Source organism: Chiloscyllium punctatum, chromosome 32 (assembly GCF_047496795.1).
Source record: "Chiloscyllium punctatum isolate Juve2018m chromosome 32, sChiPun1.3, whole genome shotgun sequence".
NCBI lineage: Eukaryota > Metazoa > Chordata > Chondrichthyes > Orectolobiformes > Hemiscylliidae > Chiloscyllium > Chiloscyllium punctatum.
The window spans coordinates 17,592,780-17,618,568 of NC_092770.1; the positions used below are offsets into that span (position 1 = coordinate 17,592,780).

General features: G+C 44.9%; 1 protein-coding gene across 4 annotated transcripts in view; it reads left to right on the forward strand.

Annotated features, from left to right (window-relative positions):
• Positions 1 to 25,789, forward strand: part of LOC140457934 (tetraspanin-9-like) — a 201,496-nt gene that overhangs the window by 160,953 nt on the left and 14,754 nt on the right. For all 4 annotated transcript variants that reach the window (XM_072551777.1, XM_072551775.1, XM_072551774.1 and 1 more), the window contains 2 exons: positions 16,910 to 17,101; positions 22,102 to 22,176. In XM_072551777.1, coding sequence (XP_072407878.1) covers positions 16,910 to 17,101; positions 22,102 to 22,176 — 267 coding nt within the window. The remainder of the gene's footprint in view (positions 1 to 16,909; positions 17,102 to 22,101; positions 22,177 to 25,789) is intronic.

Below are 25,789 nucleotides of genomic sequence, written 5' to 3' on the forward strand. Positions count from 1 at the left end.
CATCTGACACACCCACGACTTCCACCAACCAGAACGGTACAAGTAGCAGATATGTGGCGCATCTGCAGGTTTCCCTCCAAGCCATTCACCATCCTGACTTCAAAACATAATACCATTCCTTCAGTGTCGCTGGGTCAAAATCCTGGAACTCTCTCCTCTATGGAACCCCCATGGATGTATCTAACCCTGTGGACTTCAGAGGGTCAGGAAGAGGGTCCTTGATCACCTTCTAAAGAGGTAACTAGAATGACAAGAACGAAACACCTTTAAGGCTTCCTGACCAAGTAGTGAGGAGGGACATGGTGATGTTGTGCCGCAGTCTGAGGGACCCAAATCCCTAACGTGCTCCTTCAGTTTTTGTGCCATCATCTTGTAGTTCATGCTGATTAATTGTCCACATTTTGATTCCAAGCAGCAACTTGTGGTAAGCATTAATCGGCTGGTTTTCTGAATAGCAACACTTAAGATAGGATTCATTATATTTAAATTCAAGGAGCGAGAGGAAGATTAATCTGTATCCCATTCTGTAGACTGCTAGGGAGAAGATTTCGAACATGGTAGTGAACGTAGGTTCACAAAAAAGAAAATAAATTTTATAGAAGTATTGCAATTTCACACAGAATAGAAACTGACAGGTTTGGTATAGCTGGATAATTGTTTAGAATCAATAGAGATATTTGTGACTGAAATGATGTTCAGCCTTGCTGGCAGAACCAGGTGAGTGATCCAATTGGCAGCTTCCTATCAGCTCTCTCGATGCTGATCCAGGGAAAAACTGTATAAAATCTCTCTTTACGAGCTCCATAAATTCCTGGGCTCTTTTTTTTTGTTGTTGAACTATTTTTCTAATCAACCTGTTCGGACATGTCATTCCACATTTCTGGAGCAGGTGGGATTTGAACCTGGGCCTCCTAGTTCATGGGTAGGGACATGACCAGCACATCACAGGAGGGCCCTCTGGCTGTAAGAGTAATTTGTATCAGCTGCGGGTCTGCCTAACACACGAAGCAAAGTCTACCTTCATCACAAGATGAAGTGTATAGTGGATGTGTACGATCTGGTCTGGTTGAAGAATTTGAAGATACAAGACAAAACCATTCCTCTGACACGTCCCATCCTGTGCGTGGCCAGCTCATTTGCGATATTTTAAAAATTAATTCACAGGAAGTGGGAATCACTGGCTAGATCAGCATTTATTGCCCATCCCTAATTGCCGAGATGGCTGTTAAGAGTCAACCACATTGCTGTGGGTCTGGAGTCACATGTAGACCATTCCAGGTTAAGGATGGCAGTTTTCTATCCTAAAGGACATTAGTGAGCTGAAGGGGTATTGCCCCAACACTTGGCAATGGTTTCACCATCATCATCAAATTCTAGATTTTGTTTTTAATTGCATTTCCATAGTGGGATTCAAACCCAGGTCCCAGAATATGACCAGGGCCTCTGGACTATTAGTCTAGTAATAATACTATTAGGCCATTGCCTCTCCTATCCCTGGGACTGGTTGCTGGACACATACAGTAGTTTGAGGCAGAGTTCCCAATTCCCACATACTAGGGTCTGTGGGGAGGAGCTAGCAGAGGGAGACCTCCCTGACCAACCTGATATGATTTCGCCATGGCACACACATTCCTGTTGGCAATGTACTGCTCACCCAGAGGGAATGTGTGGCTCATGCAATCTGCGGGCTATTGTCCCAATGATGGTGGACACAGAATGAATAAAATCTTTCCCTTTGACTAGAATTGCTGAGATCTTTATCCTCTGAATGTTTGTTTCAACACGGGAGACAGCTTAGACTGCTTGAACACTGAACCAGCTGCTGTGTTGAGTGGAGAGTTTACGGTAGGATTCTGCAGTCATGTGCTACCCATGACTTGTATCCAGTATCGGGGTCAGGCAAGATCTCCTGTTGGGATTTTTGAAGGGTCTCCTGTTGGAAATTGGAGGATCTAGACTTGGGATCTCGGAAAGACAGTTCTTGGTGTCTGCTTTTGGGGGTGACTGGATGGGTTCATTGTTGGGACCCAGGAGGGACCAGAATTGGGGTCTGTAATAGAGAACAATATTTTACTGGTTTGTGCAGAAAACATCGGTCTTAAACTCTGAGAGACTCTCACGACATCTCTACCTCACATTCCTCCTTTGAGACACACCTTCAGTCCTAACATTTTAACCAAGCTCTTGGTCAATTGACCTACCATCTCCTTGGGCTCAGGGTCATATTTTCAAAGAAAAGAATCATAGAATCCCTACCGTGTGGAAAAAAGGCCCTTTAGTCCAGCAGGTCCACACTGACCATCTGAAGAGTCAACCATCCACACCCATTCCCCTATTACTCGACATTTACCCAGACTAATGCACCTAACCTACACCTCCCTGAACACTGTGTGCAATCTAGCATGGCCAATTCACCTAACCTGCATATCTTTGGATTGTGGGAGGAAACCGGAGCACCCGGAGAGAACCTGGGCAGACACAGAGAATGTGCAAACTCCTGACAGACAGTTGCCTGAGATGGGAATCGAACCTGGGTCCCTGGTGCTGTGAGGCAACAGTGCTAACCAGTGAGCCACCATGCCACCCCTTTGGTTGATAATTCCCTTGTAAAGTGCTTTTATTATTTAAAAGCACCAGATAAAGGTAAATTGTTGTATACCGTTCAGTATCGCACTCATCCACAAAGGCACTTGAGAGAAATGTTTGACTTTTGTTTCTGTAACTGAGATTTTGTATAGCACTGGAACACTGACTACTCCCATTTACGATGGTTCCAGGACAGAAGGACTCCTTCTGTATATGGTATGTGATAGAGCAATTCAAAAAATAATTCCTTACCCTCAGCTTTTCCCCCAAAACACTTTTATCTTGCCCACTTCAAATATTTGCATAATTATCTTCAAGTGATATAATAGTCCCTGCATCAGCCACTACCTGTGACAAAGCATTCTGTATGCCAGCAACCTTTCGTATAAAGTGTTTTGGTTCTGTGGAGGCCAATAATATTTAAAAAGGGAATTCAAGCTTCCAGTTTTCACCCATTTTGAAAAATTTACTGTGACAAGTAACCACTCTGTACCGACTATAGCTCTTTGTTAGAGACAAAAACAAACTGCAGATGCCGGAATCCAAGGTAGACAAGCAGGAGGCAGGATGAACGCACCACGCCAGGCAGCATCAGGAGGTGCAGAAGTTGACGTTTTGGGTATAATCCTTCTTCAGGACTGGGGGTGTCTGTAAGGGGGGAGCTGCAGATAAAGAGGGTGGTGGGGACAAGTAATCCTGACTCTTCCTCCCTCCCCCCCACCTTACCCCAGTTCCAACCTTCCAGCTCAGCACTGTCCTCATGGCCTGTCCTACCTGCCAATCTCCCTTCCCACCTATCCACTCCACCCTCCTCTCTGACCTATCACCTCCATCCCCACCCCCATTCACCTATTGTACTCGTTGCTACCTTCTCCCCACCTCCCTCCCATTTATCTCTCCACCCCGGAGGCACCCTGCCTTCATTCCTGATGGAGTGCTTTTGCCCGAAACATCGATTTTCCTGCTCCTCGGATGCTGCCTAACCTGCTGTGCTTTTCCAGCACCACTCTAATCTACAGTTCTTTATTGGCAGCTTACACACCCTCCTCATTCCTGAAGAAGGGCTTATGCCCGAAACGTCGATTCTCCTGCTCCTTTGATGCTGCCTGACTTGCTGCGCTTTTCCAGCAACACATTTTTAAGCTTACACTTTGAACAGTGTAATGAAATTGGCCTCATTATGCTTAATCCGGCTGCAGGAATGTACTTCACGGGTACACCGTCCTTTACAAAAATATTCCCCAGAATCAATCCAAAGTGATTTTTAACTCCCAAAGGTTTATTCCTGTTCTTTGTAATTTTCATCCTGGTGACTCATTTCAACTCCCCGTCAATGCTTTCTTTTCAACCTGAGCACAATGTCCACCTGCATTCCTGCACAGCAACCCATGGAGACCCTTTGGTCTGCAGCTGCTCCCCCATTCCTGGTTCCAGGCAGAATCCAAACCTTCTGTGATATTCTGTGTTATCCAAGGAACGCCTTTAACCAGATCTTTAGAAAAGATCTTTTTCCATCTGGAAGGAATTTCTTTCTGAGCCATTCACCATCCTGACTTGGAAACATATCACCGTTCCTTCACTGTCGCTGGGTCAAAGTGCTGGAATACCCTCCCTAAGGGCCAACCTACAGCACATTGACTGCAGTCGTTCAAGAAGGAAGCTTACCATCACCCTCTACCACGGTGGGTGCCTGGAACACGTTGCCAGCAGAGATGGTAGAGGCGGGCACGATAGCATAATTCAAGATGTATCCGGACAGATACATGAATGGGCAGGGAGCAGAGGGATACACGTCCTTAGAAAATAGGCTGAAAATGTGTTGCTGGAAAAGCGCAGCAGGTCAGGCAGCATCAAAGGAGCAGGAGACGCTGCCTGACCTGCTGCACTTTTCCAGCAACACATTTTTCAGCTCTGATCTCCAGCATCTGCAGTCCTCACTTTCTCCTCTTAGAAAATAGGTGACAGGTTTAGATAGAGGATCTAGATCGATGGAGGCTTGTTTGTTCTTTTTCCCAAGGGCAACTAGGGACAGGTAATAAATGCTGGCCCAGCCCAGGTTTTGTGAGCAAATATTAAAAAAAAAAGCAGGTTGAGCAGAACAGGACATGAGTAGGTTCCAAGTCTAAAGGAGCCGTGTTATGAAGGCGGGTTGCATGGGACAAATCTGGCATCTCCTTTGCATTCTGGGTATTAAAATGAAACTATTTTAAAAGACGAATGTAAACTGGGAAAGCTGGGGAATCATAGACACGAACCTTTGAAGAAGACAGGATAAGTTGTGGAAGTTGTCCCCAAGTTGTACCCGGGAGTACGTTAACACAAATATCCTGACACTGGATGTCCCTGTACAGTCCCCACTTATTCGGTGCAGACACATTCTCTTTGTATAAGAGAATCAGCGACCAGCTGTCTATGTACGATGAAAAGGGCTGCTCCTCAGGAGGAGGAATGTCATTCATTGGGTTGACATGTGGATGGATGCCAAGCTCTCCCATTCAAAATTCAAATGGATCTCTTCCGCTTGACCTGTGTTCACAGTTGAAAGGTCATTCTCACAGGGGACTCACTGGCCTGTTCCAGAGGTTTTCTCTTTAGTGTGAGTCAAACAGTGAGAACAGTGCTCAATGTGCGGAGATGATCGATTGTGGGAATCTGGCAAGCTCACAGTTTTGTGGTTCAGCCTTGCTTCGTGGCCCCTCAGGGTTCAGAGAACGAGATGACCCCAACGCTAAACCTGACCCTAACCCTTCCACCTCCTGCTGTTGACCATACTCGTGCTTTTGTAATTTCATCGGAGAATGTATTTTGAAGTTGATGGAAGTTGTCGCACCCTCGCTTGCACGTCTTGAAGAGGTAGCAGTGAGAATGGACCTCTAGGTTTCTGTGCTGATTGGCTCACTACTGTGTGGATGCACATGGCCTGCACTTCTCATGGTGCTCGGGATCAGGATTTAGTCACGTGTGACTCTGGAGGAATTAGTTTCCCTCAGACGTGGTGCATGAGTGTTGAACAGATGGAGTATTCTGAACGTCATAATCCCCCTAGAACAGACATCTTGCCAGCATCAGTGGGAGAGATCATTGAAGTGAAAGAGGACATTGCACCTACAGACAGTAACAACTTGCTCAGACTGTGCCGTACCTCTTTGTCCTGGCAATTTTAATTATGATTATGAAATTATTTATCATTTCAAATGTAATTCCACTTGTAACTTCTTAGGATTCTGTCAAAGTAAAGATTTTTTTTAAAAATGCATCATCCACTGGGCGGGCTCAGTTTTTCAAGGCTGGATTCTTGATAAGCCTTTCAGTGGCCGCGATACCAGGCCCTTAAATCCTGACCAGCTTGGGGTACTGCTGCTTCTCTGGCCAGTGTGGAGATTTCCCGAGCTCCCACCAACTTCCACAAACAGAAGGTACGTCAGCCTGTGCCCAGTGGAATTACTGGCTGATGTCCGAGCCAGATCTCCTGCTGAATCTCTGAGCAGGCAGAGATTGTCCTTCAGAGGAATCTGCTTCAGCCTCACATCTCTGTCGACTTTCTAGATTAAAAGCAGAGGTTAATGGTATTTCAGTCAGCACTGCTGCCTCACAGCACCAGGGACCCAGGTTCGATTCCAGCCTCAAGTGACTGCCTGTGTGGAATTTGCACATTCTCCCTGTGTCTGCGTGGGTTTCCTCCCACAGTCCAAAGATGTGCAGGTTAGGTGAATTGGCCATGTTAAATTGCTCATTGTGTTCAGGGACATGTAGGTTAGGTACGTTAGTTTGGGTTAAATGTAGAGTATTAGGGTAGGGGAATGGGTCTGGATTACTCTTTGGAGGGTCGGTTTGGACCTTTTGGGCCAAATAGCCTGTTTCCACTCTATAGTGATGCTATGATTCTATGAAATGGGTGAGGATTCACCAAGTTACATTCTCACCCTGTGCTCTTGCTTCTAATCTTGCCCTGCCCCTTTCTTCCCTCCACCTGTAATCTCCTCCAGCCCTGCAACTCTTCAGTGTACCCACTGCAGGAAAAGCGCAGCAGGTCAGGCAGCATCCGAGGAGCAGGATCAGCTCTGATCTCCAGCATCTGTAGTCCTCATTTTCTCCTAGTGTACCCGCTGCACCCTTCCAGCTTGGACCTTTGAGCGTCCCAGATTTTCATCACTCTGTCGTTGATAACCAGACATCCAGCTGACCAAGCCCTGAGCTGTGCACTTCCCTCCTTCACTGCTCTCTGGCTTTCTTTCCCCTTCTGATGCCCTCTGGAAAATCGACCTCCATCTGAGCGTGTTTTCGATCACTAGACCAAATATTCTCTCCTCTGGCAAGGTGCGGTAATTTAATTTAGCCGCGTGAAACACCTTGGAAGGTCATTTATTAAATCAATGGCTCTACATCAAGGTCAGCTGTTGTCAACAGGACTGCGGGATTGGCTAACTCCTTCGGTCAAGGTCACCCTGTAAAGGAGCTCCTTTCCAAACAGATGCCTTTATGATTGGGATCTTACTGTGTAGAGGCATACAGCATTTTACCATGGCTCCCTCTATCATTCTGCCACCTCTCTGGCTGTGTGCATTGAGAAACACATCAGCCATGATTGAATGGTAGAGCAGACTTGATGGGCTGAATTACCTAATTCTGTTCCTATATCTTATGGTTTCATAGTCTTTACACCCACTGGATAGTTCAGTACATAAACACATCCTCTCAACAGCTGATTAGATTGATTAGTGTCAGAAGCAACTATCTCTCTCCCTTGACTTCAGACTAGCATCAATGTCTCAGGCCTAACATTATCAATGACTGCTCACCAATTACAAGAATATTTACTTGCAGTCATATAGTGTCATTACTCTCGTAACACAATCCAGAATCATCTGACTCATTTGGACACACACCCAGATATGGAAACATTAGGCAGGAGGGAGATTAGTTTCTGAGGAGTGTTGAGAGGTAGAGAGAGAGAATTGGAGAGACATGGATGTTTAGGGAAAGAATTCCAGAGCTTAAGGCCTACATAGTTAGGCAGAGTCATCAATAGTGGAGTGTTGGATGAGCAAGGACTGAGAACTGAGTTTTTGGAGGGTTTCAGGATGGAGGTATGAATACTTCCTAATGCTTGCTAGTCCGTCCTCATTGGCTGTTGAATTCAGTGTTTGCAGATTGCCAATCATGAGGGGCTAAGAAAAGACAAATCAGCTGTTGAGAGGATGTGTTTATGTACTGAACAATCCAGTGGGTGTACAGACTATGAAACCATAAGATATAGGAACAGAATTAGGTAATTCAGCCCATCAAGTCTGCTCTACCATTCAGTCATGGCTGATGTGTTTCTCAACCCCGTATCTCCTGCCTTCTCCCAGTAATCATTGATCCCCTTACTAATTAAGAACCTATGTATCTTTGTCGTAAATACACTCAATGACTTGGTCTCTGCAACATTCTGTAGCATTGAAATTCACCAACCTTTGGCTAAAGAAATTCCTCCTGATTTCAGTTCTGAACGGTTATCTCTTTTACTCTAAAGCTACACTCCACTCTATCCAGGTCTCTCAGTATTCTGTAAATTTCAGTCAGATTCCACCTCCCCATCCTTCTAAATACCATAGATGTCACACCCAGAGTCTTCAACCACTCCTCATGTGACAAGCCTTTCATCCCTGAGATCATTGTAGTGAACCTCCTCTGAATCCCCTCCTGGGTCAGCCCATCCTTCCTTAGATACAACCCCCAAAACTGCTCACAATATTCCAAATGCCGTCTGACCAGAGCCTTATATAGTCTCAGCAGTACATCTCTGCCCTTGTATTCTAGTCCTCTCAAAATGAATGCTGATATTGCATTGACCTTCCTAACTGCCAACAGAACCTGGATGTTAACTTTAAGGGAATCCTGAACTAGGACTCCCAAGTCCCCTTGTGCTTCAGATTTCCAAAGCCTTGACCCATTTAGAGAATATACTATGCCATTATTATTCTTACCAAAATACATAACCTCACATTTTATTCCAGCTGCCACTTCTCTGCCCACTATCCTTGCCTGGCCATGTCCTTCTACAGCTTCCTCACCTCTTCAACGCTACCTGACCCTCCACCTATCTTTCTATCATATGCAAACTTAGCAACAATGCTCTCAGCTTTGTGCAGATCATTTTTGTATAAGGTGAATTGTTGTGATCGCAAAACTGACTCCTGTGAAACACCACCAGTCACACACTGCCATCCTGAAAAAGACCCCTTTATTTCCACTCTCTGCCTGCTGCCAGTCAGCTAGTCCTCTGTCCGTACCAGTATCTTGGCATTGACACCATGGGCTCTTATTTAGCAGCCTCCCGTGTAGCATCTTGTCATAGGTCTTCAGGAAATCCAAATGGATCTCATCTACTGGCTCCTCCTTTGCCTAATTTGCTTGGTACCTCCTCAAAGAATCCTAACAGATTTGTCAGGCATGACCTGCCCTTGACAAAGCCGTGCTGCCTCTGCCCTCTGCAAACTCATCCTTAATAATGGACTCTCAAATCTTACTGAGGTCAGGCTAACTGGCCTATAGTTTCCTGTCTTCTACCTCCTTCCCTTCTTAAACAGGGGTGTTACCTTAGCCATTTTCCTTTCCTCTGGGACCCTCCCTGACTCCAATGATGCCTGGATAATCACCAGCAATGGCTCCACAACACCCTCAGCTGTCACCTTCAGAACTCTGGGGTGTAATCCATTCAATATGGGCATTTTATCCACTTTCAGACCCTCAGCTTCCCCAGCACCTTCTTAGTGATGATCACTACACTCACCTCTGCTCCCTGACTCGCGTGAAGTTCCGGTGTGCTTCTGGTGTCATTCACCATGAAGTCTGACATAAAGTACCTATTCCGTTCCTCCACTATTTTGATTAGATTAGATTCCCTACAGTGTGAAAAACAGGCCCTTCAGCCCAACCAGTCCTTCAAAGAGTAACCCACCCAGACCCATTTCCCTCTGACTAATGCACCTAACACTACAGGCAATTTAGTATGGCCAATCCACCTAACCTGCACATCATTGGACTGTGGAAGGAAACCGGAGCACCCAGAGGAAACCCACGCAGACACGAGGAGTGCAAACTCCACACAGACAGTCACCTGAGGCTGGAATCGAACCTGGGACCCTGGCTGTGAGGCAGCAGTGCTAATCACTGAGCCACCGTGCTGCCCCTTTTTGATCTGCAACTCAAGTTTCTCATTCTGTTTAATATCCCTATCTAACATAAATTTATTTGCCTCAGTTTTAAAGGTCCGGTTACCTCTAACCACTGAGCACCTTCTTCCCCATGACTACTTCTCCAGCCTCATTTTCCAGTGGTCTAATGTCTCTCTTACCTCTAACTAAAACATTCTTGCCCCCAACCCTTGTTTTATATTACTAGCTCGGTTACCCACATTCTTCATCTTCTTCCCTCCTGATTGATTTTTTTTGTTTTAGTTATCCTCTGCTGGTACTTAAAGGTTTCTCAATCCCCTGGCTTCCCACTAATCCTCACCACACACTGTGGATGGGGGTAATAGTGCAAATGTGACAGGACTTTCATCTCTCAGGAATCACATACTAAAGGGATGATGTGGAGGTAATGGTGTTGGACTGGGGTGGACAAAGTTAAAAATCAGCTAGGTAATCAGGATAGAATCAGGATGGTATTGGACCTCAAGAAAGAGACTTTGAGGAGTGCCTCCGAGATGGATTCTTAGAACAGCTGGTGCTGGAGCCTACCAGGGAGAAGGCAATTCTGGATCTGGTATTGTGCAACGAACCAGAATTGATCAGGGACCTCGAAGTGAAGGAGCCATTGGGAAGTAGTGACCATAATACAATAAGCTTCAATCTGCAATTTGAGAGGGAGAGGGTACAATTGAAAGTGACAATATTTCAGTTGAATAAAGGGAACTATGGAGCTATGAGGGAGGAGCTGGCCAAAGTTCAATGGTGCAATACCTTAGCAGGGATGACAGTGGAGGAACAATGGCAGATATTTCTGTGTATAATGCAGAAGATGCAGGATCAGTTCATTCCAAAAAGGAAGAAAGATCCTAGGAGGAGGCATGGGTGGTCGTGGCTGATGAGGGAAGTTAAGAAACATATAAAGTTAAAAGAGAAAAAGTATAACATAGCAAAGATAAGTGGGAAAACGGAGGACTGGGAAGCTTTTAAAGAACAACAGAGGGTTACTAAGAAGGAAATACGCAGAGAAAAAATGAGGAACGAAGGTAAACTGGCCAAAAATATAAAGGAGGATAGTAAAAGCTTTTTTAGATATGTGAAAGTTAAAAAAATGGTTAAGTCTAAAATTGGGCCCTTGAAAACAGAAACACGGGAATATATTACGGGGAACAAAGAAATGGCAGAAGAATTGAATTGGTACTTCAGATCTGTGTTCACTGGGGAAGACACAAGCAATCTCCCTGAGGTAACAGTGGCTGAAGGACCTGAACTGAAGGGAATTTATATTCACCAGGAATTGGTGTTGGAGAGACTGTTAGGTCTGAAGGTTGATAAGTCCCCGGGGACTGATGGTCTACATCCCAGGGTACTGAAGGAGGTGGCTTGAGAAATCGTGGATGCGTTGGTGATTATTTTCCAGAGTTCGATAGATTCGGGATCAGTTCTTGCGGATTGGAAGGTGGCTAATGTTGTACCACTTTTTAAGAAAGGTGGGAGAGAGAAAGCTGGAAATTATAGACCAGTTAGTCTGACCTCAGTGGTGGGAAAGATGCTGGAGTCTATTATAAAGGATGAAATTACGACATATCTGGATAGTAGTAACAGGATAGGTCAGAGTCAGCATGGATTTATGAAGGGAAATCGTGCTTGACTCATCTTACGAAATTTTTTGAGGATGTAACTCTGAAGATGGATGAGGGAGATCCAGTAGATGTAGTGTACCTGGACTTTCAGAAAGCTTTTGATAAAGTCCCACATAGGGGGTTAGTGAGCAAAATTAGGGCGCATGGTATTGTGGGCAAAGTACTAACTTGGATTGAAAATTGGTTGGCTGACAGGAAACAAAGAGTAGTGATAAACGGCTCCATTTCGGAATGGCAGGCAGTGTCGAGTGGGGTACCGCAGGGATCAGTGCTGGGACCGCAGCTTTTTACAATATATATTAATGATATAGAATATGGTATTAGTCATAACATTAACAAATTTGCTGATGATACTAAGCTGGGTGGCAGGGTGAAATGTGAGGAGGATGTTAGGAGATTACAGGGTGACCTGGACAGGTTAGGTGAGTGGTCAGATGCATGGCAGATGCAGTTTAATGTGGATAAATGTATGATTATCCATTTTGGTGGCAAGAACAGGAAGGCAGATTACTACCTCATTGGAATCAATTTAGGTAAAGGGACAGTACAAAGAGATCTGGGTGTTCTAGTACACCAGTCAATGAAGGTAAGCATGCAGGTACAGCAGGTAGTGAAGAAGGCTAATAGCATGCTGGCCTTCATAACAAGAGGGATTAAGTATAGAAGCAAAGAGGTTCTTCTGCAACTGTACAGGGCCCTAGTGAGACCATGCCTGGAGTATTGTGTGCAGTTCTGGTCTCCAAATTTGAGGAAAGACATTCTGGCTATAGAGAGTGCAGCGTAGGTTCACGCGGTCAATTCCTGGAATGGCGGGACTACCTTATGCTGAAAGACTGGAGCGATTGGGCTTGTATACACTTGAGTTTAGAAGACTGAGAGGGGATCTGATTGAGACATATAAGATTATGAAAGGATTGGACACTCTGGCAGCAGGAAACATGTTTCCGCTGATGGGTGAGTGCCGAACCAGAGGACACAGCTTAAAAATACGGGGTAGACCATTTAGGACAACGATGAGGAGAAACTTCTTCACCCAGAGAGTGGTGGCTGTGTGGAATGCTCTTCCCCAGAGGGCAGTGGAGGCCCAGTCTCTGGATTCATTTAAGAAAGAGTTGGATAGAGCTCTCAAGGATAGTGGAATCAAGGGTTATGGAGATAAGGCAGGAACAGGATACTGATTAAGGATGATCAGCCATGATCATATTGAATGGTGGTGCAGGTTCGAAAGGCAGAATGACCTACTCCTGCATCTATTGTCTATTGTCAAAACAAGGACTGCAGATGCTGGAAACCAGAGTCTAGATTAGAGTGGTGCTGGAAAAGCACAACAGGTCAGGCAGCATCCGAGGAGCAGGAAAATCACCGTTTCGGGCAAAAGCCCTTAATCAGGAATAGAGGCAGGGTGCCTGCAGAGTGGAGAGATAAATGAGAGGGGGGTGGGGGTGGGAACGTAGCAGAGTACAATTGGTGAATGGGGGTGGGGATGGAGGTGATAGGTCAGAGAGGAGAGTGGAGTGGATAGGTGGGAAGGAAGATAGGCAGGTAGGACAGGTCATGAGTGCTGAGCTGGAAGGTTGGAAGTGGGGAAAGGGGAAATGAGGAAACTGTTGAAGTCCACATTGATGCCCTGGGGTTGAAGTGTTCCGAGGCAGAAGATGAGGCGTTCTTCCTCCAGGCGTCAGGTGGTGAGGGAGCGAAAGTGGAGGAGGACCAGGACCTGCATGTCCTTGGCAGAGTGGGAGGGGGAGTTGAAATGTTGGGCCACAGGGCAGTGGGGTTGATTGGTTCGGGTGTCCCGGAGATGTTCCCTAAAGCGCTCTGCTAGGAGGCGTCAGTCTCCCCAATGTAGAGGAGACCGTATCGGGAGCAACGAATACAATAAATGATATTGGTGGATGTGCAAGTAAAACTTTGATGGATGTGGAAGGCTCCTTTGGGGCCTTGGATGGAGGTGAGGGAGGAGGTGTGGGCACAGGTTTTGCAAATCCTGCAGTGGCAGGGGAAGGTGCCAGGACGGGAGGGTGGGTTCTAGGTGGGTGTGGACCTGTCCAGATAGTCTTTTGGTATAATTTCTGTGTCTTATGATGGCACTCCACAGCTACCTAATGAAGGAGCAGCGCTCCAAGAGCTAGTACTTCCAGTAAACCTGTTGGATTATAACCTGGTGTTGTGTGTATTTTAACTATGGTAAAGGCAGTGAGCAGCAAAGTATCACTGAAGCCCAAGATCAGCTATGATCATGTTGAATGACAGAGCAGACTCAATGGGCCGAATGGCCTTAACTCACTTCTGTTTCTAGCTTTGCATCAAACTGTCTTCTGGAAGCAAACTGGCTGCTGTCCCCTTGCTTTGCTGAGCCACATTCTGCAGTGGTGTGACATTATTGTCTCCTACTGGGATCTTCCTTTGCAAATTTCCCTCCAATTCTACTAGGAGTGGGAACATGTATCAATGATTCATTAATCTCTTTATCTGCAATAATGTTGAAGAAGTTTATGAAAGTGGCTATGACTGAAGAAACATTTCAAACCTGTTTATAATATCACACACCCCACTCCAAGCTTTTTTTCCATAATCAATATGATATATTTTTGTTCTACAATTACGTTTGCCATCTTCCCCAAGTCTCTGACTTTAAAAATTCACATGATCTGGAGGTTTCAAGATTCTTTCAGAACGTATTCTCTTTCAGACTTGGAAATGTAGTACTTTCATTAGTTGAAGACCGTTGTCAGGAGCACAATGGAAGATAGTCAAGGTCTGTCAGTCCCTTTAAATCTAGAGAACCTTCAGTCTATTGGATTTCCATCACTGAGGTTTAACAGAAGTGAGGATACAGAAAAGGTTTAACTGAACGATGTGAGGCGTGAGGGAAAGATGAGAGACTCTGAGGGTTTTGTCCTGGGAGAAGAGAAGGTTTGATGGAGATAATCAAAATCGAGAGGGCTGTGGACAGAGTAGGTCGAGAGAAACTGCTCCCACTGCTGGAAGAATCAAGAATCAGAGAGCACAGATTTTACATTGATTGGCAAAAGGACGAAAGATGCTATAAGGAAAATCTTTATAATACAGCAAGTGGTTAGAATCTGAAAACAGCTGCCTGAGAGTACGGTGGAAGCAGACCTGATTGAGGCTGTCAAGAGGGAATTAGATGAGCATGAGAGGGCAACCAATTTGGAGGGCTACGGGAGAGATTCAGCGCCATTGTGAAAACAATGGACCAAAAAGCCTCCTTCTGTGGAGTCACCATTCTGTGGCTCAGCAAAGCAAGGGGACAGCAGCCAAGTTTGCTTCCAGAAGACAGTTTGATGCAAAGCTAGAAACAGAAGTGAGTTAAGGCCATTCGGCCCATCGAGTCCGCTCTGTCATTCAACATGATCATAGCTGAGGTAAAAACAATGACTGCAGATGCTGGAAACCAGATTCTGGATTAGTGGTGCTGGAAGAGCACAGCAGTTCAGGCAGCATCCAAGTAGCTTTGAAATCGACGTTTCGGGCAAAAGCTCATAGCTGATCTTGGGTTTTAGTGACACTTTTCTGCTCACTCCCTTTATCACATGCTTCCCGAGAGATGAAAGATCTGCGTATCCCAGCCTTAAACATATTCAATGATGAAGAATCCTCTGTGGCAGAGGGCCTTTTGAGTGAATTAATTTTTCCTTACCTTTAGTTGTAATTGTTCAGCCCCTTTATTCTTGATACTGAGAATTACATTAATTAATTAATTGAGCTTCTTGCTGAACCCTCTTTGCTGGGTTTAAGGTGATGTTCGACGGGGAGACTAGGACCCGTGGGCACAGCCTTTGAATTATAGGGGGTCAAGTTAGAACGGAAATGAGGAGATATTTCTTCAGCCAGAGAGTGGTGGGCCTGTGGAATTCATTGCCACGGAGCACAGTGGAGGCCGGGATATTAAATGTCTTCAGGGCAGAGGTTGATAAATTCTTGATCTCACAAGGAATTAAGGGATACAGGGAGAGTGCGGGTAAGAGGAATTGAAGTGCCCATCAGCCATGATTAACTGGCGGAGTGGACTTATTGGGCCATATGGCCTTACTTCCACTCCTATGTCTTATGATCTTATGATCAAGCATCCTTTGGACAAAACCTTTAGTTAGTGGTGCCCACATCCTGTGACTGAATAAAATAAAATTGGTCTGTGCCATAAACCTCACATAACCAAAATGCATTAGATGTTTTAAAGGTGCTTAAAACGTTAGTTAATTTAAAGTTCATGAAATTTGATCCTGGCTAAATATTCAGTATCCTGTTTAATTATTTTTTTTGAAGCCAATCAAACCAAATTAAAAGAACTTTAAAAGACCACTGTAATTTAAGATTGAATTATAATTTTGTTTTGGACAGAGATTAAAAACAATCCAGGCTTCCTGGTGCCCAGTGATCATGAAGGCCGTGGAGTGTGCTAATGACCATTGCAGGCTCCTTCTTCAAGGACAGCTGGGATATCTCCTGTTTATAGATTCCCTGCTTATGTCGGCTAATCAGAACTGAAGACACCTTTCAAGTCTTCAAGCCTGATGTCTTGCGATTAAATCAGCGTTAATCTGTATCCTAATCCCATTTATCCTCATCATCCTCTACCTCATAGAAATCTGACAGTCTCAGTCCTGAACATTTTAATTGACCAGTCTTTTGGAGAGGGGAGAGGTTTCACAGGCAAATTTCCATCCAAGACAACATTTTTAAATGTGTCTAATCTGATGTAATTTAGCATGTTTCGATGATGCAAGAACCGGAATTTTTAAATGATTTCATTTTGAAGAAGTTAATGCAAGTGCACGCGACACTGTGACAGTGCAGTTCAATTTTGCAGGAAATGATTGCGATTTAAATATTCCATTCCTAACTGAAGGCAAAAGTAAACCTTCACTTGGTGCCACGATGTTCATTCACCCAGGTCCAACTAAAATAGTTCACAAGTTTTCAGCTGCAGAGATTGACAGAATGTGGTTGAGAAATTCTGCTTTGCTCTTTGGTTTCATCCCTGTACCCCAATTAGTGCTGCTTACCTGCTGTTCATTCATTTGATCACCAGTGTCAGGAGAGGCTGCCTTTGAGTTGAAGTACTCAGTGACACTTGCGAGTGCAGAAGGTTGTGGGTTTGAGTCCCACTGAATGGCTGTGAGCACAGAAATCTAAGTTTCCTCTTACAGCGCAGGACTAGAGGGTGTGCTGGTGTGAGGCTGAAGCCTCACCTATTCTCTCAGTGAGCATAAAAGTTGCTCCGACTAAAGGTGAGAGAGGTGGCACTCCTGAATTCAAAACCAATGTTCTTGACATTGTGACTTGCACTTTGTGGGAGCTTGCTGTGCACAGTCAGCTGCTGGGGTCTCTACACAGTAACATTGACTCTGACTGGCTGGAGTATGTCAGGGAGGGGTTGCTGGTTCCCTCGAAAGGTGCTATGTAAGTGGAAGCTTTTGTTTTCTCATGTGTTCACTCTGCGTTTCCTACACGTGATTAATGCTGATTTGTCTCTTCCAGCTCTGTGGCTGTGGACTCCTGGGAGTGGGAATATGGCTGTCAGCTACACAAGGCAGCTTCGCCACCTTAGCACCGAGTCTGCCTTCGCTCTCAGCTGCCAACCTGCTCATTGCCATTGGGACCATTGTGATGGTGGTCGGATTTCTGGGGTGTCTCGGTGCCATCAAGGAAAGCAAGTGCCTCCTTTTAAGTGTGAGTGACTATTAATACCCAGCAAGTGTGGCTGAGGCTGTGGTTGAAGCAGCCGGTAAGACGTGCATTACATAGAGAACTGTGGCTGACTGACTGCTGTCGGTGAGGACAGCATTATCCTGTCTGGCTGCTTGATGGGCAAAGCAGAAGTAAACCAATCTTTTCCTTAGCTGAACAAAGTTTGTGTGTGTGTGTAAGTGTGTGTGTGTGTGTATGTGTGTGTGTAAGTGTGTGTAAGTGTGTGTGTGTGTAAGTGTGTGTGTAAGTGTGTGTAAGTGTATGTGTGTGTCTGTGTGTGTGTATGTGTGTGTGTGTAAGTGTGTGTGTGTGTGTAAGTGTGTGTGTGTGTAAGTGTGTGTGTGTAAGTGTGTGTCTGTGTGTGTAAGTGTATGTGTGTGTGTGTCTGTGTGTGTAAGTGTATGTGTGTGTGTGTCTGTGTGTGTATGTGTGTGTGTGTGTAAGTGTGTGTATGTGTGTGTGTGTGTGTGTGTGTGTGTGTGTGTGTGTGTATAAGTGTGTGTGTGTAAGTGTGTCTATCTTTCTATGAAGAAAACAATTATGCCAGGGTATACTATTCAAGCCTGATTCAGCATCCAATATGATTAAAGCTGATTGTTGCCTTCAACTGATAGCCTGAGAGACCAGCAATCTGTCTTGAAATGTATTCAGTAATGTAAAAAAATCTGTCCTTAAATTTATTCAGTAATGAAGCGTCAATAAAATTCTGCAGCGCATAAGTCGGAAGATCCTCAATTGTTTTAGGGTGGCACGGTGACTCAGTGGTTAGCACTGCTGCCTCATAGCGCCAGGGTCCCAGATTTGATTCTAGCCTCTGGTGGCTGTTGTATGGAGTTTGCACATTCTCCCTGTGTCTGCGTGGGTTTCCTCCAGGTGCTCTGGTTTCCTTCCACAATCCAAAGGATGAGCAGGTCAGGTGAATTGGCCATGCTAAATTGCCCATGGCGTTAGGTGTATTAGTCAGGGGTAAATATGGGGAATGGGACTGGGTGGGTGACTCTTTGGAGGGTTGGCGTGGACTTGTTGGGCCGAAGGGCCTGTTTCCACACTGTAGGGAATCTAATCTCATTTCAGGGAAAATATCTGTCCTCATTCCAGTCCTAAATAATTGATCACTTTTCCCGAGTCTCTGTATCTTAGATTCCCCATCCAGGGAGACTCAATACTTGATGTCTTCCCTGTCAACTCCCTTAGAATCTTTCCTGTTTCAATAAGATCATCTCTCATTTGTTTAACCTCCAAACATTACCAATACTATTTACTCAATTGGGGCAGCATGGTGGCTCAGTGGTTTGGACTACTGCCTCACAGCACCAGGGACCTGGGTTCAACTCCAGCCTCGGGCGACTGTCTGTGTGGAATTTGCACATTCTCCCTGTGTCTGCGTGGGTTTCCTCCCACAACCCAAAGATGTGCAGGTCAGGTGAATTGGCCATGCTAAATTGCCCATAGTGTTCAGGGATGTGTAGGTTAGGTGCATTAGTTAGGGGTAAATTATAGGGGAATGGGTCTGTGTGGGTTACTCTTCGGGGGGTCAGTGTGAACTTGTTGGGCCAAATGGCCTGTTTCCACACTGTAGGGATTCTATGATTCCATCTCCCAATGTAAAACTGTCCTCATTCCAGGAGTTGATCTGACACAATTCCAGTGCCAGTATATTCTTCCATAAATATGGAAATCAAAATTGCACACTGTACTCTGAGTGCAGATACATAGTTGCTTGAAGATGCTATCGCAGATAGACAGGATGGTGAAGGAGGCATTTGGCATGCCATCAGTCAGAGCATTGAGTACAGGAGTTGGGATGTCATGTTACAGCTGTACAAGATGTTGCTAAGGCGACATTTGGAATACTGCAAACACTTCTGGTCGTCCTGCTATAGGAAGGATGCTATTAAACTGTAAAGGGTGCAAAAATGGTTTACAAGGATGTTACCGAGTCTGGAACATTTGAATTAGGCTGGGACATATTTCCCTGAAGTAAAGGACATTACCTTATAGAGGTCCATAAAGTCATGAGGGACATAGATAAGGTGAATAGCCACGGTCTTTTCCCCAGGGTAGGGTGGCCCAAAATTAAAGGGCATAGGCTTAAGGTGAGAGAGGTAAGATTTAAATGTGACCTGAGGGGCAACTTTTTCACACAGAGGATGGTGCATATATGCCAGAGAAAGTGGTAGAGGTGAGTACAATTACAACATTTAAAAGATAGGTCCATGTTTTGGAAAGGTTTGGAGGGATATGGGCCAAATGCAGGCAAAGTTGGGCCGAAGGATCTGTTTCCATGCTGTATGACTCTGACTCCAGAGATGGTCTCACCAATTCCCTGTAACATTTATAGCTGTACCTGTTTTATTCCTGTACAGCGATCCCTTTGCAGTGAAGGTCAACATGCCATTTGACTTCTGAATTGCTTGCTTTACCTGCATGCTGACTTAGCATTCCTTGCACTAGTGCAGCTAAACCTCTCTGAAAGTCAACATAAGTCAGCTAAATCCCTTCCTCCTTCTCTTCTTACTACCAAAGTGAATAACCTCACACTTTCCCCATGTTATACTCTACCTGCCAACTTGTTGCCCTCTCATTAACCTGTCTGCATCCATTTCCATCTTGTTTTCATTCTTGATACATTACTCTGTCTCTTTGACTCAGTCAATGACATAGATAGTAGCTAGGCCAAGAGTCAAAATAATTTTTTCTTTCGAGAATGTCTCTTGAGATTTACCCAATGACTTCCTTTTGATTTTTGGAAGTGCTTTGTTATTCACAGAGTACAGCACAGAAACAGACCCCTCAGTCCAACTTGCCCATGCCCACTAGATATCCTAAATTAATCCAGTCCCATTTGCCAGCACTTGGCCCATATCCCTCTAAACCCTTCCTATTCATAAACCCAACCACATGCGTTTTTAAATGCTGTAATTGTACCAGCCTCCACCACTTCCTCTGGCAACTCATTCCATACACACACCACTTTTTGGATGAAAATATTGCCCTTGGGTCCCTTTTAAATCTTTCCCCTCTCACCTTAAATCTATGCCTCTAGTTTTGGACTCGTCCACCCCAGGGAAAAAAGCCTTTATTTTTCAACCTATCCATGCCCCTTATGATTTTATAAAGTTCTATAAGTTGTTCCCCCTCAGCCTCCGACACTCCAGGAAAAATAGCACCAATGATGGTACTTGCAGTAATACTGTTATAGAGCAACACTATTTTCCGTATTGGTGCTGAATTTTTGAGAGTCCCTCTTTTACTTGGATAAGATATCACAAATAGCCTGTAATTCTGCTTTTCGGACATAGCCCAACACAAGGTGGATCTGCACCAACCTCTCCCACACCCACTGCCCTGGACTGACATGAGTGTCACAGTATGCAATTTACTTATTCATTCTTGGCCAATTTCCAAACAGAAGGTGTCTTAACCAGTGATCAGTGATTGCTTCCATGGTAATTAAATCTTCTCTGCCTAATTGGAAAGAGTCCACATCCCACTGGCCTCTTGCATTGTTACAGATTATACGATTATCTCAGTCATTCTCTGCTCCCTCTGTGTACAACCTCAAGTGAGGGACTCAAAAGTGGATGCAATAGAGGGAAGCGACGGCCTAGTGGTACCACTGCCGGACTGTTAATCTAGGATGCATTCTGGGGACCCAGGTTCAAATCCTGCCAAGGCAGATTGTGGAATTTGAATTCAACAAAATCTGGAATTGAGTCTAATGATGACCACGAATCCATTGTTGATTGTCAGACAAAATCCATCTGACTCACTGATGTCCTTTAGGGGAGGAAGCTGCCATCCTTACATGTGACTCCAGACGCACAGTCCACTCTGTAAGCTCTCTGCCTCTATTCCTGATGAAGTGCTTTTGCCCGAAACGACGACTTTCCTGCTCCTCGGATGCTGCCTGACCTGCTGTGCTTTTCCAGCACCACTCTAATCTAGAATCTGGTTTCCAGCATCTGCAGTCTTTGTTTTTACCACAGTAATGTGGTTTAAACTTAACAGCCCCAATGGGCAAATTGTGATGGGCATTAAATGCTGCTCCTGCCAGTGAATGAATTTTTAAAAATCTAGTTGTAGCCTAACATTTGCGTTATCCCTGAGCTTGTTTGCTCTATACCCTCATTTAAATAATTACTGTCTATTTGCTATTTTTCCTTATTGAAAACCCATGCATTACCTTAAAACTGCTATCAATTGCTTCCCAGAACTGAATCACGATCCCAATATGGTCACACACTCCTCACTCTAATCCAACTTGGGCACTGTGCACAGTAAAACTATCCATTTCTCAGGGTGCCTTTTCTCCTACAATCTTCTCTCCTTGTGATGTGGGCCCAGATATGTTACTCCCCACCGATTGCCCCTGGAGAAGGTGGTATTGAGCTGCTGTGGTCCTTGTGCTGTAGGTAGACCCATGGTGCTCTTAAGGAGCCAGCTCCGGGATTTTGACCCAGCAACGCTGAAGAAAGGGTGATAGATTTTCCAAATTGGATGGCGAGTGGCTTGGAGGGGAACTTGGAGACGATGGCCCTCGTCATTTTGCAGTTCTTGTCCAGCCCAGGAGGAGGTAGTGGTGTCAGTGTTTGTTGTGCATCCTGCCCAGGTACTACTGAAAGGAGAATAGCTACGTCTTAAGTTTCATTTGAGGGATCTTCCTGTGAACAGACTTTAGTGTCAAACAGTGTGGTGCTGGAAAAGCACAGCCGGTCAGGCAGCATCTGAGGAGCAGGAGACTCAACGTTTCGAGCCCTTGTTCAGGAATATGGACAGACTTTGCCCACTGAATGACTAACTGCACCTCCTGGAGATGCCATTGATTTGATGTACTCTCCATAGGATGCTACACAAATGTAACTGCTATAGTTAAGCTGTCTGAATGTCAGGAAGGTGATTGGTGTTTCCTGCCATGTTTGAGTTATGGTATTCCGAATTCCCACCTGCTTTAATAATGTGCTCTTCTCTTTCTGTTCCAGTTTTTCATTGTCCTGCTGATCATTTTCTTTATGGAGCTGATCCTCGTCATTCTGTTCTTCGTGTACAGGACAGAGGTAAGTGTTTGGCCTCACTTTCATGTTGCAACGAAACATTGGAAACTTTGATCAGCAAATCAGAATATAGCAGACTGCTGCATTCCTCATCAACTCACATTCGGGAACAGCTCAGAGGAGCTGCTGTGGATAATTTAATAGGTCCTTGACCAGAGGTGATAAACTCTCCAAGGCTAGGTGAGAGCGTTGATTATTTTCCTGCCTTACCTGCTCTGCTAAAGCAAAGTCCAGGGAGGAGGAAGGACAGATACTACACAACGTCCAGGAGGTGAACCAGTTGGTGAGTGACACGGTGGCTCAGTGGTTAGACACTGCTGTCTCACAGCACCAGGGATCTGGGTTCAATTCCAGTTTTGGCAACCATCTATGTGGAATTTGCACACCTTCCCTCCGTCTGTGTGGGTTTGCTCCGGTTTCCTCCCACAGTCCAAAGATGTGCAGGTTAGGTGGATTGGCCATGGGAAATTATCCTTGCAGGTTAGATGGGTTAGCTGTGGGAAATACAGAGTTATAGGGGGGAGGGGCGGTGAGTCTGGATGGGATACTCTTCAGATAGCTGGTGTGGACTTGATGGACTGAATGGCCTGCTTCCATACTGTAGGGACTCTATGAGTGGGTAGTGGAATTAGTTTAGGATCCACAGCAATGTAGTTGAATCCTGGGATGGGTAATAGTGAGTGCCAGAAACACTCATTCCATCAATAAATGTAAATCAAATGTTACTCTGGCATCAGTAGAGAGCAGCATAGAGCAGAGAGACGCTTTTAAAGAGTTAGTTACTTTAGTGCACAGTAACCTGTAAATATACAAAGAATAGATACTGTTACAATACTGAAGAGTATAAATAATTGCTTGCTGGAAATGAAACATTGCAAAGAGGGGACAAGAGGCAAAGCCTTTCATCTTGCATTTATCAAAATTAGGAGGCTAATAATAGACTGGCAGAAAGGGACATCATTTTACTCAGCAAGAGAAGAGGGTGCTGATTGGTTAGGCCATCGTTGCCATGAGGATGCTACTGAACAGTTAACCCTAATTCTCAGACCAGGCAGGGAGAGCAAGCTTGAAGGGCTGAACGGCCGACTCCTGTTCCATTTCTTACAGTCTTATTGGCTGCCTCCACGACTCCGTTTTTTATGCAAAATGTACTGTACAGGCCGTTCTGCTATAACGGGCATTTCATCAATGTGAATTGGCTATATCGTGATTGATGAATTGTGGACATTGTTTGGATAATGCAAGCTTTCTGCTGAATGGGTATAGCTATTTTCTATAGCGGCAGGTTACAGAGGGACAAGACTGTCACTTATAGCAGAACAACCTACTAATTCCTAATTCCTTTACCCTTCATAAAACTGTGTCCTATGCATTAATATAGGTAGCACCTAGTACAAGCAAGTGCATCACACTGGGAGATGGACTGATGGTCTAATTCTCAGCACAGTCTAGATTATCTGACGAATAGTTTCCAATAGCAGAATCACATTTAATGATGGATGTACTTTTCTGACTCGGTGAGACCTTATCCTGTATATCAATGTTTTGTGTGGCACCTAATTAAATACATTATGGAAATCCAAATACCTTTACTGTTTCCCTTTTGTGTACCTGAAGAGTTGTACCTTCAGAAAAGTCTAATGAATTTGATGAATGCTTTCTCCCTTTTGTAAACTATGTCAGCTCTGTCTGATCAAGTTATGATTTTCGAAGTGCACTGTTAGGACTTTGTTACAAGATTTCCAAACTACTGTCCTCAGGCTAACGAGCTTGCAGTTCCCTGTGTGCACTCTCTCGCTCTCCCTTTATTTTCATTAATGTTGCTCCATGGTTAACATAAGAAGACCAGACAGCCCCCGAGAGTGACTGGGATCCAGCTCTTAGTCAGGCACTGGCCAGTGACACCCTCTTCGAAGTTTGAGTGGTTTGAATTTCCTGTGTCTGTGCTGTTCAAACCCATTCCCACCCATTCTTGGACAATGAGCCTTTGGCAGATTCCCACTCCCCCCCATATATAAAACCAAGGACTCAGGGGAATGGTTATTTTAAAGAGGGGACTTGAGGGAAAGATCATTTAGAGCAGACACCTTGTCACTGCTGATCAATAACTGTTTATTAAGGAAACCTGACCTGAAGCTCGCTAAAGACTCTGGGGCCAAATGTAGTTGTTGGCAGCTCAGCTGCTGGGGAAGGGATGGTTCAATTAACATTTGATCCTGGCCCCATGCTTGTTCCTTCAGTCACCACAGCAAGACACCATAGCTGTGTGTTAATTGGTTCCTCAAATGTATTGCACATGGTACCAGGGTATGGCTGTCAGATTTGGTGAATTAAATAAAAGATGAAAGTTTTTACAACCTTATTACAACCTCCTCTCATTACACCCTCCTCTTATTACAGCACTGTCTCTTTGTTGCACAGGTACAGAATTCTCCTCTCATTAGGACACCCTGACCCCTTCACAGTTCACTCCTCTCATTCCAGCATGCCTCCCACCTTATAGGATGCCCCCTCTATACAGTACCTTCCTGTGTTACAGCACCTTCCCTTCATTATGGCAACCACCTCTCATTACAGTGCTGTCCCTTCACTACAGGATCCTCCCCTGGTTACAGTACCTTCCCTTCATGACGGCATGCATCCCGCTTGTAGCATCTCTCCTTTCATTGGAAAGTCTGGATCACTCCTTCATCTACTCCTTCAGTCTTCCTGTCCTTTGTCCGATATAACAATTTGCCTGGGGGCCATCTACTCTTCATTGTAACTCAGATGTTACAGTCTGTTGGACAATTTATCCACGTATCATGTAAGTACCTTGTGCTGAGCCAGGAGATCTGAATTCAAGTCCCACCACCTCTAATGGTGTGTAATAACGTCTCTGAGCATGTTGACAATTAAAAATGCCTTGTGGAGTTATCAGGAATTCCGTTGACACTGAAAGCATACATTAACTGGAATAGTCGCAGGATATCATGTGGAAGGCCATTTTAAAAAGAGTACATTCTCCCTTCTGCCTGTGGAGTTTCTTTAAAGAGGGATGGGGTAAAGAATGGACTGGTCAGTGTTCTAGATTCTAACCCACTCTGGAGGAGCGTTAGTGTAACACCAGGGTGGCCTAACATAATAAAAATAATGCAACTAATTCATATTTAATTTCAGATTCTGTACTTATGTTCAGTTAGGTTTGATGTATTTGTTATGGAAAACCCCTAATTGACTTTGTACCGAGTGGCCTGACATGGAAAGCATTAGTCAAGATTAGAGTGGTGCTGGAAAAGCACAGCAGGTCAGGCAGCATCCAAGGAGCAGGAAAATCGATGTTTCGGGCAAAAGCCCTTCATCAGGAATGAGGCTGAGAGCCTCCAGTGTGGAGAGATAAATGGGAAGGGGTGGAGTTGGGGAGAAGGTAGCTAAGAGTGCAATAGATGGATGGAGGTGGGGAGGAAGGTGATAGGTCAGAGAGGAGGGTGGAGCAGGTAGGTGAGAAGGGAGATTGGCAGGTAGGACAGATCATGAGGATGGTGCTGACCTGGAAGGTTGGAACTGGGGTGAGGTGGGGGGAGGGGAAATGAGGAAACTGGTGAAATCCACTCTCTCCCATTTATCTTCCCACCCC